The sequence below is a fragment of the Artibeus jamaicensis genome, unplaced genomic scaffold, assembly GCF_021234435.1.
Source record: "Artibeus jamaicensis isolate MK-2021 breed Jamaican fruit bat unplaced genomic scaffold, CSHL_Jam_final scaffold_660, whole genome shotgun sequence".
In the NCBI taxonomy this organism is placed as follows: domain Eukaryota; kingdom Metazoa; phylum Chordata; class Mammalia; order Chiroptera; family Phyllostomidae; genus Artibeus; species Artibeus jamaicensis.
This window is the reverse complement of record NW_026522052.1, coordinates 452,814-465,599: the sequence shown is the minus strand read 5'-3', so window position 1 is coordinate 465,599 and position 12,786 is coordinate 452,814. Positions and strand designations below refer to the sequence as shown.

The 12,786-nt window shown below is 48.6% G+C and overlaps 1 protein-coding gene across 1 annotated transcript in view; it reads right to left on the bottom strand.

The window, feature by feature from the left end:
* Window positions 1-10,011, bottom strand: part of GLB1L3 (galactosidase beta 1 like 3) — a 39,754-nt gene extending 29,743 nt beyond the window's left edge. The window contains exons 1-6 of the mRNA XM_053659467.1: window positions 9,971-10,011; window positions 9,337-9,462; window positions 8,910-9,125; window positions 3,937-4,005; window positions 3,205-3,300; window positions 1,858-1,966 (exon numbers count right to left, since the gene is read on the bottom strand). Of these exons, the coding sequence (XP_053515442.1) occupies window positions 1,858-1,966; window positions 3,205-3,300; window positions 3,937-4,005; window positions 8,910-9,125; window positions 9,337-9,462; window positions 9,971-9,993 (639 nt within the window). The 5' untranslated portion in view covers window positions 9,994-10,011. The remainder of the gene's footprint in view (window positions 1-1,857; window positions 1,967-3,204; window positions 3,301-3,936; window positions 4,006-8,909; window positions 9,126-9,336; window positions 9,463-9,970) is intronic.
* Window positions 10,012-12,786: the final 2,775 nt, after the last annotated feature.

Here is a 12,786-nt window from a genome sequence, read left to right as displayed (position 1 = left end):
CACCCGACAGGACAGAGCCATTCTTGTAGTTCTTCAAACTCCTCATTCCACCTCTGGTCATCGGGTCTTCACCCACATGGGAGACTCCTGACCACACCCCTGGCCTGGCTAATGTCTGTTCACCCTTCCGGTCACTGTTGAGTTTCCGAAACACCTGCTCTTGGCCTCCCTTCTCCTGCACTTCCTACACTATAGCAATTACCACTCACGTCGCAAGGGCTCCTTCGTCTCTCACGTGGGGTAGCAGCCCGGTGGGGTGGGACCATGTCTGTGCTTCTCTCACCTAACTAATTGCTGTTAGTCTACTACCTAGTAATCCCGGTTTTTATGCTGTCTCCAGCTATATCAAGAGGTGGTCTTATTATAACATTTATTTTTAAATAATAACCATGCGCCTCCTGTTGTGTGAATAAGAGTTTTATGCTTAAAACCAAGCATAATGATCAAACAATTGCTGCCTTGCAGCCTACAGGGCATAACGCTGTTTGGTCTTTTCTGTCACAGACTGGTCTATGAGCTCCAGGTGGACACTGTGAAAACAAAGGCATTTTCTGTCAAGTACACAATGGCTGGGCACTCCGTGGAGGAAGGAGAATGCATGGTACCTGAGCTCTTTGCATTTATGAAACTCAAATGAACCAGAGTGCAAGTCATAACCCACGTACCCACCCTGGTATGGAAATGATGCACATGATCCAAGTTATTCATTATAACAAAAACTTGCAAAATTAGATGCCAATGACAAGGAAATTAGTTAAATGAATTTTGATATATTTGTATCATGAAATACCTTGCAGTCATTAAAAAGAACAGCAGGTTTAGCCCTGGCCAGTGTGGCTTAATTGGTTGGAACATCATCCCATAAACTGAAGGTCACGGATTCAATCTCCAGTCAGGGAACATGTAAGAGGCATGATGTTTCTCCCTCTCCTCCCTCTCCCCCTCCCTCCCTCTCTCTCTCTCTCTCTCTAAAATCAATAAGAAAATACTCTAGTGAAGACTTAAAAAATAAAGAATTGGCTGTGGCTAGTGTGGCTCAATGGACTGAATGCTGGCCTATGAACCAAAGGGTTACAGGTTTGATTCTCTGTTAGGGCACATGCTGGGGTTGCAGGCCAGGTCCCCAGTAGAAGGTAAGTGAGAGGCAATCAACACTGATGTTTCTCTCCCTCTCTTTCGCTCCTTCCCTTCCCCTCTCTAAAAAAAAAATAAAGTCTTTTTTAAAAGAAACCTTAGAAAAAAGGAATTGCAAGTTTCAAAACTATATTTTCAAGTGACAAAAGAAAAATGTCCAGTAAGAATTATAAATTTTTGAATAAACAGTACACATACACACATGCACATGTATGAGTGTGCGTATAAATAACTCGCTTCCATGTGCGTAGAAAATCTCTGGAAAGACACACAAAAGTTTGGTGAAATTGGTTGTCTCCTGAAATGGTAGCTGAAAGTTTGGGGATAGGGTAGAAGGGGAGACTGGTATTTACCATAAACTCCTTTGTACTTTTTCAAGCTTTCTCACCAAGTGTGGGTATTAATTGTTCAAAATAGCAAAGACCATTTAAGAGTAGAAATAAGTGGAATAAAGATCAGTGAGTCTAGCGAACGTCAGGTACATTGGAAACAATGGCAACCACATGCCCTTGCTTTCTGTCAGTCCAGTCTGCTGTGGTGTGTGTCTTTCCAGACTCCCTGGGCAACAGCTGAACTTGGGATGAGGTCCTAGAGTTCAAAATGGCAAGAGTGTCTGCTTCAACGCTCATAGAGGCTGGGCCCGGCCTCTTCTGGGAACAAGTCAGAACAAGGGATTTTCCTAAAGTAAATATAAGAAAGAAGAAAAAGGTACTTGGGCTTTACCTGCAGAGGAACCACTCTGGCAATCAGATGGTCAAAATATTTATCGACTGCTTTCACAAAGCCGTGGTGGGTTGTTCTCAGCTTCAGCTTGGGGTCCTGCAGTAGCCAGCTGGGGTGAGAGGAGAGGAGGCCAGCGTTGGAGGTGGGAAGACCGGAAGATGGGAGGCAGGCTGAGTCAGGGCCAGGCACGCAGGACAGCTCGCTGCTTGTCAGCTCCCTGCAGCGCGGCCTTGCACCCTTGGACCTGGTGCCCACAGTCGGGCAGACTCCCAGGTCCTGAAAGAACGCTCTTTGGAGCCTCTTACAGCATTGTCGGAGGTACAAGTGTCTAGCGACACTACAATTTAGGAGGTGCTCCCAACTCCACTGTGGCTCATACACCCACATCTTCATGAGATGCTAGGAATACTTTCACTGACCACACACCTCTACTCTTTGTCCATTCATTAGGCCTTTGTCCTGAGCACCGTGTATGTCCGTTAGGGCACAGGGCTACATCACTTCTAATACATGACTCCAGCACAGGTATTAGCCAGCACAGCCAATGTGCACACCCCCAGGGCACCTGTGCAGGGCTGGGCCTCCACTGACCCTCGGGGGGATCACTGCTCTGCTAGGATATCCACTTCCTTCAAGGTCAGGCTTTTCCCACTGCCGAGCTGGGATGGGAGCACAAGACCTTCCTAGAGAAAGCAACCCTCTTCCCCGAGCAAGGAGGGCAAAATGTTCACCTCAGACAAAGCCATGGACTAAGTAGAGAGCCCTGTCAGCTTGCAGAGTCAGCAGGGGAGCATTCTGTGACTCTCACCCTGAACCTCAGTTGTCTTGGTTAAAGGCCAGAGTCACAGGTAAGAGAAGAAGGCGAAGAAACATGAGAGGGAATGGAGGGGAGCAGTGGTTTGTCAGCTCAGGGGAGAATACTGTCTTCCATTGACAAAGTAAGAGAAAAGCCAGAGGTCCCCAGACCAAGTCCAGAAGCTGTCAGAGTCCTCCCTTCCACTCGCTAAAGCTCTGCTTCCTTCCTTCCCAACAGGAGAATGGACATGGGAGACGGTTCCTTCCCACGAAAAGAGAAGAATGCTACCCTCCTGATGCTGCCCTCACCACCCATGCTCGGCCATGCCAACAGCACCAGACGGAGCTATCAAGTCCCTCATCTCTCACAGGAGCACTGCAGGAGAACCATGACTCACCACGTTACTGTGAGCATCCCCTGAGATGCCACATGACACATATACAACAGTGCAAGACACAGAATACGTGCCTGGCACTGTTAGATTTAAGCTTGACTTTTAGTAAGAAGAACGACTTTACCACAACCACAACCGCCCACTCAACCATGCTCACCTGGGCAAGCCGCCGAGGTCTATCTCACTGCAGATGTAGGGGCCTGGACGCAGAATCACCCACAGCCCAATCTCAGCAGCCATCAGGACAAAGGCCCTGGGAAGGTCAAGGTCAGACACTCTCAGGACACCCCTACAGAGGGTGGGGACCAGCCCAGCACTCACGCCTGCCTTCTCCTCCGAAACACAGATGGGGTAAGACAAGGGAAAGCCAAGGCCCTGCCCCCAGCACAGCAGGGAACCCCACGCTGGTGGTCAAGGCCACAGGCCCTGGCAGCTGGTTTCTCACTGGCTCTCAGCCTAGAACCGTCTGCACAGCCCACCGGGTCATGAGGAGGAAGGTGTCACACAGGGGACAAGGGTCCTAACAATGAACTGACCCCAGTGGCCTTGCTGCCCTCCAGGGACAATCCCTGCCCCAGCACAGGGGGCTGGAGCCCATGGCACAGCAGGGCTGACAGGGGACCAGGCACCTCTAGGCTGCAGTGAGCAGCAGGGGCTCGGAGGAGGTGGGCCCGGACACCCGGGGGAATCAGCACAGCTGGGGAGCATCGGGTCCTGGGTGCGGAGCCCGTCAGTGTCCAGAGCACAAGGCTCTGACCCCCGTGTCAGTCTGGTTCTCCGAGCAGAGCTGAGAGGCCACCAGGGTCCCTAATGAACCCCAGCCAGCCCCGAACTGCCTCTCGGGCCCTGGGCAGGTCACAGCAGCAGCAGCAGCAGCAGCAGCACGTACTCCAGGTCCAGGTTCCCAGAGAAGTCAAACGTGCCCCGCTGTGGCTCGTGGAGGTTCCATGGGACGTAGCTGGAACAGGAGAGAGGGAAGCACAATGAGCATCTTCCTATTTCTTTCTTTTAAGTTCCTAGGTCAGCCCCAAACCCATGCCAAAGCCTAGGAAAGCTCTACTTTGGAATGAGTTGACGTTTCCCATGGCAATTAAACCTGTATTACAGGAACAGCAATTATATTCGATAGCTCCTCCCTCTCTCATCCAGTTGTAGTCCAAACTGTCAATAATCCTGACTCTAGATTCCTTGGATTTATACATTAACTATCCCACTCACCACTCATTCTTTGTAATATCCATTAAAAATTTAAAGGAAAGGCCTGGCTGATGTGGCTCAGTGGATTAAGCAGCAGCCTGCAAGCCAAAGGTCACCGGTTCAGTTCCCAGCCAGGGCCCCAGTGAAGGGTGCATGAGAGGCAACCACACATTGATATACCTCTCCCTCTTCCTCCCTCCATTTCTCTAAAAATAAATAAATCAAGTCTTTAAAAAGATATAAAGGAGAGTAAAAACCCCAAATGTCTACATATGCCCAATAAAGTATCGCTGAGAATTAATCAGTATTAGAATCAGGAGTTCCAATAGGATAATGGACGTGCAATGAAGGGAGGTGCCATCGCCGTCCTGGGGCCCCGCCAGAAGGCCTCAGCCAGGCACTGCCCTCCTTGCCGGGTGTGTAGGCAGAGGGCCATGTGTGAAATTTTATGAGGCGCTTTTTTTATTAGGTGAGTATATTTTGTGCATGACCAATAAAGTTTCCGCATATTGTTCTCTAATCTCATGTTTTTCATAACCTTTATAGTTCTTAATCCACAATTTTGCACAGGGTAGAGATTTTTAAGGTACGTTGCATTATGGCAGAACTGACTATATTTCAAGACTTTTTTGTGAGTAGGAATGAAAAGTTGGTTTGCTAAAGACTCCAAATATGCATGGTAAAGTCTATAACTATATGTCGAGAAAAAATAAAAATATTTCATTAAATGATGCTTACAAGTGACTAACTTTAAACAAAATTGCTTAAAAATCAAAAACAAAACAATGAAAAAAGAGATTGATGAGGCAAAAATTAACCTAACGATCTTAAATAACAGGCAAAGTGGATTTTAAGGCAGAAAACTCATAAGCAGATGCTATGAGAAGTATCAAATAATAATAAAAGGAACAATTCATCAAGAAGATATAATAATCATGGCCTTCCATGACCTCTGTATCATAGCTTAAGTAAAGGAGAAATTTAATGAATCAGAGAAGAAATGGCTAAATCGATAGTCATAATCAGAAGATTTAAATATTTTTCTAAGAAACAAGATGACAGAAGCAAAATAATGTAAGGATATGGACTTGACTAACTCAGTTAAAAGGCTGGGTCTGGCAAGTGTGCACGGAGAGCTCCGCAGCCAACCGGTGGAGCACACACATTCTCAAGACATGCATGGGGCCGCCGTGAAATTGAATCTCCAGAGTCTTCACTGAACAGCCTGTAATCGCAGACAAATGCAGCTAAATCAGAATATTACACTTTAAAAAATAAAATAAATAAGAGAGAAAGCATATAGGCGAAATGTTTGAAACCAAATGACTCTCAAAGCACCGTAAGAGCAGGGTCAGTGGGATATGCACCCACAGCAGCACCTAAAGGGCGGGGTCCTGAATAAACATATTAGAGTACTGAGCCAACCTCAGGAGACAAGGCAAAGGGAAGGAGGGTGAGGGGCAGAGGAGGAAGGCACTAAATGAAACAAAGTAGGAGAAAGTAAATTATATGTAACTCACAAACTGGGAAAGAGAAAACTAAAAGATATGGAGAAGATTAACCAAGGTACAAGCAGATTCTTTGAAAAGACTAAAATGTAGATGCTATTAAGTAAAAAAAAAAAAAAAGAAAAAGTTCCAAATTCACAAAATAATGTATAATTTCCAAGAAAGATAGGATGGTTTTTTAAAATTCCAGAAAGGAAAAAAAATATATGAACTAATAGGATTTACTCTAGAGGAGATAAAAAGCATGAGTTAAATAATCACTACTCAAGAAAAGTTATATTGTCCCAAATATCTTCCCTTCACAAACACAAAAGATAATAGTCACAAAGTTTGACAGGTGAATTTTGGGAAACATTCAGAGTAAAAATTCTTTTTGCAAAATATTTGCAGCGAGGCCCTGTCCGGTGTGGTTCATTTGGTCGGAATGCCATTCCATAGATAGAAAGGTTGCAGGTTCAATTCCCAGTCCGGGTACATAGCCAGGTTTCAAAACCACTCCATAGTTCTCTCCCTCACACTCTGCCTACCCTCCCTCTCTAAAATCAGTGAAAAATGCCCTCGGATGAGGGTTAAATATATTTATATATACATACATACATATATATATACATATGTATGTATATATATATATGCAGTGAATATAAAAGATATAGTCACTTGATTAGTTTACTATGAGATTAATATGAAAACTGGATAAAACAGTAACGTATATAAAACTTTAAATCAATTTCAGTGATGTGCATGTCTGAAAATAAAACCCTGGTACATCCAGTCCAGCAGTCTGCATATGCAGGTGTGCCCACGCGTGTCTCAGAATCAGATGTACTTGACCCGGAGCTACGGACTGGGTGGACACCAGAACACTGTTACCGCAACTTACTGCTTAGCAGAATAGCAGGTAGCAAAGGGAAACCATGCAATCCCCTCCTTGGAGTCCGAACAGGCTCTCAGGGAAACGCAGCCATTACTTTATGATTGAACAGTTTGCATAGGAGATGAGCCAGTTATCAGTTTACTGCCTCTTGGCTTCAAATTCACCCTCTGCGTTATCGGAGGGGCCCTTGAAGCATTTTCTCCTTCTCAGCGAATGCGGTTTTCACCTTTGCCCTGAGCTGGCAGGGAAGAACATTGAGGAGGAAAGGGGCTAATTGCAGTGCAGTTTTGTGGTTTGTTTGTTTTTAATTTTTGTGGTCTTGCTATATGGCTGGTTAGTGGTGTAGGTGGGTGAAGACATCTAGTGGTTCTTTCTTTTTTAAAAATTCAATACATTACAGGTATAATCTCTACCAACCAATGTAGGATTAACCCAGACTGGCAAGGAAACTTAAGCACAGGGTGTGGCAACAGTAGGTTTCCAGGTGTCATTGCAAACCAGGACAATGATTAATAAATAACAACGCAAGAAGAAACTTTGTGTTTCAGGTACTCACAGCTGTGAACCTACTGAAGCCTGTGTTCTGGAATTGGCGTAACTGACATAGTCACACGTCCCGCTGTGTTTGCTGCCACTTCCTGCTCTTTCCCTTTCTACACTGAAGGTGAGCTTCTCTGGGCTGCCTTTCCCTTTTTCCCCGTTGTTAACTAATAAAAGCCTACCGCCTGACCATGAAAACAGCAGACCTTTCTAATTTCTGGAACAAACATCTGATCAGGAAACAGAAAGACACATTCTGCAGCATAAAATGATAAACTGCACCACAAAGGCCCTTGGGCTTTACTATGAGGGCTGCAAAGCACTGTGAACATGATCCTCAATCTCCCAGCAGAGCCCACAGTTAGGAAAGGACTGGCCTGTTTGGCCACTGGACACCGGAGCCTGCCGAGCTCCAAGCACATCCCTCTCCTTCCGACCGTGTGGTTGTGGGAAAGTGCCCTACCCTCCCTCCACCCGAGCTTCCTCAGCGGGGATGACACTGCCTACCACATGGGGCTGCCCCGAGGATAACTTCCCCGGGTTCAGAACACGCCCGGCTGTGAACGAACACTATGTGCATGCGAGTGCGTGGTCTTCCTTTACAGTGTGGCAGGTGTACTGCAATTAGCACCTCTGGGTCACAGCGATGGCAGGATGGTACACTGAGGGCGGGTCCCTGCCTTTCCTCCAACCCTCCCCGGCTGGCACCCGCATACCCTGTTGCACGCAGCTGCCACGGTGCACCTTTCCACACACCTTTTTCCTCTGGCCCTCCCTTCAACTCACCTTTATTGACTCCCAATTTTTTCAATTTCAAGACATTTCTGGAAATAGATCTGTTATGAAGGGAATGCCACATTCCTAATTCAAATGCAGTTTTTGCTCTGGGCAAGGCTTTTACTGGATGGGAGCTCCCGCCCTCTGTGAGACCTGGGTTCAGCCTCAGTCCCGGTCGCCCCTCCTGGAGCTGCTGGGATGGCTGGGCCCTGTGTGCTCTGGCTTTTAAACCATCCCTCTCACCAGGCAGCTGTGAGGATTAGGCAATTTTGGTGAAAATGCCTAGAAAATGCCCAGCCATCAGGAAACCCTAAATTAAATACATGTTATCAAGTGCACGATTATGTTAAATACCATGCTACATTTATCATTTAAATGTACTTTTATTCAATCATGTCAAGTTCACGTGTAAACCCTTCTGCTGGACCAAGCTGGGCTCCTGTTTCTGTTTGCCACCACAGCTGAGTGAATGCGTGCTGCAATCAGCAGAGGGCGTTTCCAGAGAAACGTGATTAGGGTTTCGTCCCATGTAATCATATCGCAACCATGCGAGGCAGGCACCACTCTGCCCAGTTTCCGGGGACGACCCCAGGCCCTGTGGGGTGACAGCTGGGGGTGGAGCTGGGCCTGTCGGCCTGTCCTGTCCCATCTGCCAGCTACAGTGTTCATTCCCTTTACTCCGCTGAACTTCACTTTTGTGACACTAGTGTGTCCTTACACATTCATTTTGATGGGACTATCACACCTCTGCAGGCTCATTTCCATATACATTAACAAGAACTGTCTCAGTAACTACGAGCTCTAAGTAACCCTTGAGCATAAAAGACACATGCTGGATGGACATGACTAAGCAGCAGGTCAGTCCTCAGGCCGGGCTCCTCAAAGCAGCTCGGAGCCCAGACACAAGGCCATGAGCTCCAGTGGGGCAGCAAACTCCCGGAGGGCAGGATGGGAGTTGGCACTCACGTAGTGACAGTGTTGAAGCCACAGGCCTTCAGCTTCAGGAGGCGGTCCCTCCAGTACGCCCTGGGCACCCGGAAATAGTGGATGGAGCCCCCGAAGATCAGGAACTTGTGCCCCTCCAGTGTGAAGTATGGGGTACTCTCAGCTGCACTGTCTGTCTGAAGTCCCATAGTTCGGTTCTTCAGCTCAAGAGGGGTCAGGTGAGACCAATTAAACCTGCTGAAAGAAAGAGAAAGTGAAAGAGATGGGGAGAGATGGAGAGAGAGAGATGGACAGGGTGAGACAGAGGCAGAAGAGGCTGCCGAGCCCTCCTGGAGAACGAAGCCCTTGTTAGCAGGATGTGCTCTGTGCATGCTTCTAATGCTATTTTCTCCAAAGTGGAGAAAGCCCCTCGCCCCCAGCTCTCCCCCCGACTCAGGCAAACCTGTACCTGTGCATATGCGACTCAGTTTCTCCAGAAATAAGGTCCTCTTTATAGTTGGCTCGAGGAGCAAAACCCGACCAGACAAATGGCAGGAGGAAGATGCACATGATTCTTGCCCACGAAAGGCACGGGCTGAAACAGAAAAAGAAAGAACAGTGACAAGGGGACGGCGCTTTCTCCTCCAACTAGAGGCCGAGACCCTGGCCCAGTGGCGGCGGGGATGGCCTGGAGGCAGGGCTCCTGGGCCGGCCTGATGCTAGGAAGGCCCGGGCTTTGCCTGCGGCCCTGGTCCGAGACCCCGGCCGGAGACCCCCGCCCAGCACCAGCCCCCAGCACACACACAAGCAGGGCTGACCCACCGCAGTCAGAACAGAAAGCAGGGGCGCGACTTTTGGTCCCAGAAACCTCGGTCAGGAAAGAGACAGGGCTGCTCACTGGGCCACGGGGTCCCAGGAAAAAGGGGAGGAGGACTCGGGCTCAGGGACAGGTGGCAGCGCTTCATTCACCGGGCGCAGGAAGGACGCCGGGCCGGGCCGTGGACAGAGCCCCCGCGCTGCGTGTACAACCAAGATACGGGAGGAAGAGAGCTTGTAAGGGGAGCTGAGTCCTGGGGGGGCGGCGAAAGGGCTGGGACCGTCACCTGAAGCGCGGCGGGGAACTCATGTCCGCGAGGCCAGGGCACCGAGGTCCCGCGCTGCCGCCGCCGCCACCTCCCCGCGGGGACACCGCCGGGCTCAGGCGCATTGCGTGCCCGGAGCCCCGGACCTTCGAGCAGCCGCCGCAGTCGCCCCGGGGACCGTGTCCTGTCCAGCGGAGCCAAGTAGCAGTCCTGGGGCTCCGGGGAGCGAGAAGGGAGGCGCCCCGCTCGGACCCAAGACTCGAGCAGCCTGCACGCAGTCTCTCGGCCAGGAAATCAAGGCGGGGGGGGGGGGCGGGGAGCGCCCCGAGCTGGACTTTCCGTCAACCGTGTGTCACCAGCCAGAACAGACAGGCAGATGCGAGTGGGAGGACAGCCGGGCCCACGCCACGCATCAGAAAGGGCAGTTTTGATTCGGCCGCTTCGGCGAGGGCCCCTTGGTTGTAGATGGCTCTTGAGGCGATCGGATGGGTCGTGGGCACAATGAAATCGGTTTCAGCACAAGTGCTACTAAAATGACGTTCCACGGAGTGCAGGGGCCGAACACGCGAGGGGCGCAGGCTGCCCTGAGCAGTAACGTTTCCTCACACCGAACGTCGGTAAGTGCCTGAGAACTATCAGAGGAAGAAAAGTGGGAATAGCTTCCAGTGTTTGCACAAGTACGTGCAAGAACAGTTTGGAATCCCTTGGTTACAAAGTAGCAGGAGGTGGGGCGGGAGAGACCAGATCGGGAGGAGGCAGGTCAGGGAGGACCAGCGTGCAGCGCTGGGCAGGACCTGGCCCAGAATCTAGCTTTAGGGAGAGTACCTGGCTGCAGGCTGGAGGCTAGGTGGGGCGCGGACAGGTGCGCTTGGCAGACCTGGTGATCAGAACATGAGGCTAGGATTTGTCCTCCGGGTAGTAACACAACGCCAGAAGAGGGCGTGGGTTCAAGGGGAAAGTTTCAGATGGCACTGGCAGCTCTAGGAGACAGGTTGGATGAGGCAGGTGACAAAGGGGAGAATGATGGCCAACATGTTTCAGGCTTACCTGACCTGAGAAGATGACGGTGACATTTACTGAGATCAGAAGCACAGATGTGACAAAGGTCCCAGCAGAGGAGGAGGAGCAAGGAACCCAGTTTGGGGCAGGCTGGACCTGAATTGCCCGTGCGGACGACCAAAAGGAGATCTTCTGACCGTGTCTTTTTGGAGCCTCTGCCTTCCTCTCCCATTGGAGGAAACAGTGCCAGGGACCTCAGACGTGGTTCCGTGCTCAGAGCAGCCTGGGGTATTCTCTCTCCTCCCACTCCACAGTGCCCTCCCCTCCCTGAGACCTCGCTCCCTGGAGGTTTTGTAGGCTGCCCGTCTTTTTTCTATTCTTACGTTGGAGCCAATGGACTTTGGCGACTTTCTACATCTTACACAGAAACGTAATATTTAACTTCTCTGAATATACCTTGTTGGAAAACTTTGGATTCACAGCCAACAAAACTTCATTTTTCTTTGTCAAGATTTTTCAGCTCTTCTAGGATCTTGGCCTTTTCATATAAATATAAAATACAATAAGCTCACCATCTGTACAAAGAGCCACGCTGAAGTTCTGATAAGCGTTGCATTGGACTCAGACATCCAACTGGGCAGAACTGATGTCTTCATGGTGCCGAGTCTTCCGATCCACGGATGTGAGTGTTTTCCTCATTTGCTTAGGCCTCTTCCCCTGGTGGTTTTCAACACGCAGATCCTGTGTGTGTTTTGTTAGGTTTACACCCCAGAATTTTAAATGGTAGTGACCTTCTAAGTTCACTTTCAACATGTTCATTGCCAGCATATAGAAATGCAGTTGGCTTTCTTGTATTGATTTATATTCTGGAAACTTGGTAAAATGACTTATTGACTCTAAGAGGTTGTTTTAGAAATTGAAAATCCATTTCTAGGGATTTTCTACATAGGCAACCATGTCATCTGCAAATACAGTTTTATTTCTTTTCAAACTCTGTGGGTTTTTTTTTTTTAATCTTCTTGTGGTAGCTAGAATTTCCAGTAGTGTGTTTTCTAGGGTGGCAAGAGCTGACATCCTTACCTTATTCCCTGTCTTAGGTGGAAATTATTCAGTCTTCCACCCGTAAGCATGTTAGCTATGGGGCTTGTGTGTATGTCATTCATCAAGTTCTAGTAGTTCTCTTCTAATTTGCTGAGATGTTTTATTATGAGCACTGTTTGTTGGATTTTGTCAAATACTGGAACACTCCATATCTACAACATTACTATCTTACTTCCTTCTTGACAGATACCTCTGACAGATACAGAATTTGCAGTTTGTGATCTAATAAGAAATATACATTTGGTCTTCATTCCCAGTTCCTGGTGAAGAGTTCTTAAGATACTTGGAATTTCCTGCATTACAAGGATGAGAAGAAGAGCATCTTTTGTTATTTATAACAAGCCTTTTTCAACCACACCTGAGTTTATATTAATGAGGTGACTTTTTGGAAAGCCCTAAAGGATAAGGGGCTGGTTGCTAGGGGATGCAACCCTGTGATTAGAGGGTTGGAACTTTCAGTCCCATCCTGCTCCCCAACACTAACCTCTGTGGAAGGGAAGGGTCTAGAGAGTGAGTTAATACTAGTGGCCAATGATTTCATCAACCATGCCTACACAAAAAAAGCCTCCATGAAAATGCTACCTGAAGAAATCAAGGAGCTTCTGGGTTGGTGAGACACTGAGGTAGCAGGAGATAGATGCCCCCAGTGAAGGCACAGAAGCTTCCTGCCCTTCCCCAGGCCTGACCCTGTGCAGCTCCTCCATCTGCCAGTCCCTGCATTACATCCTTTATGATGA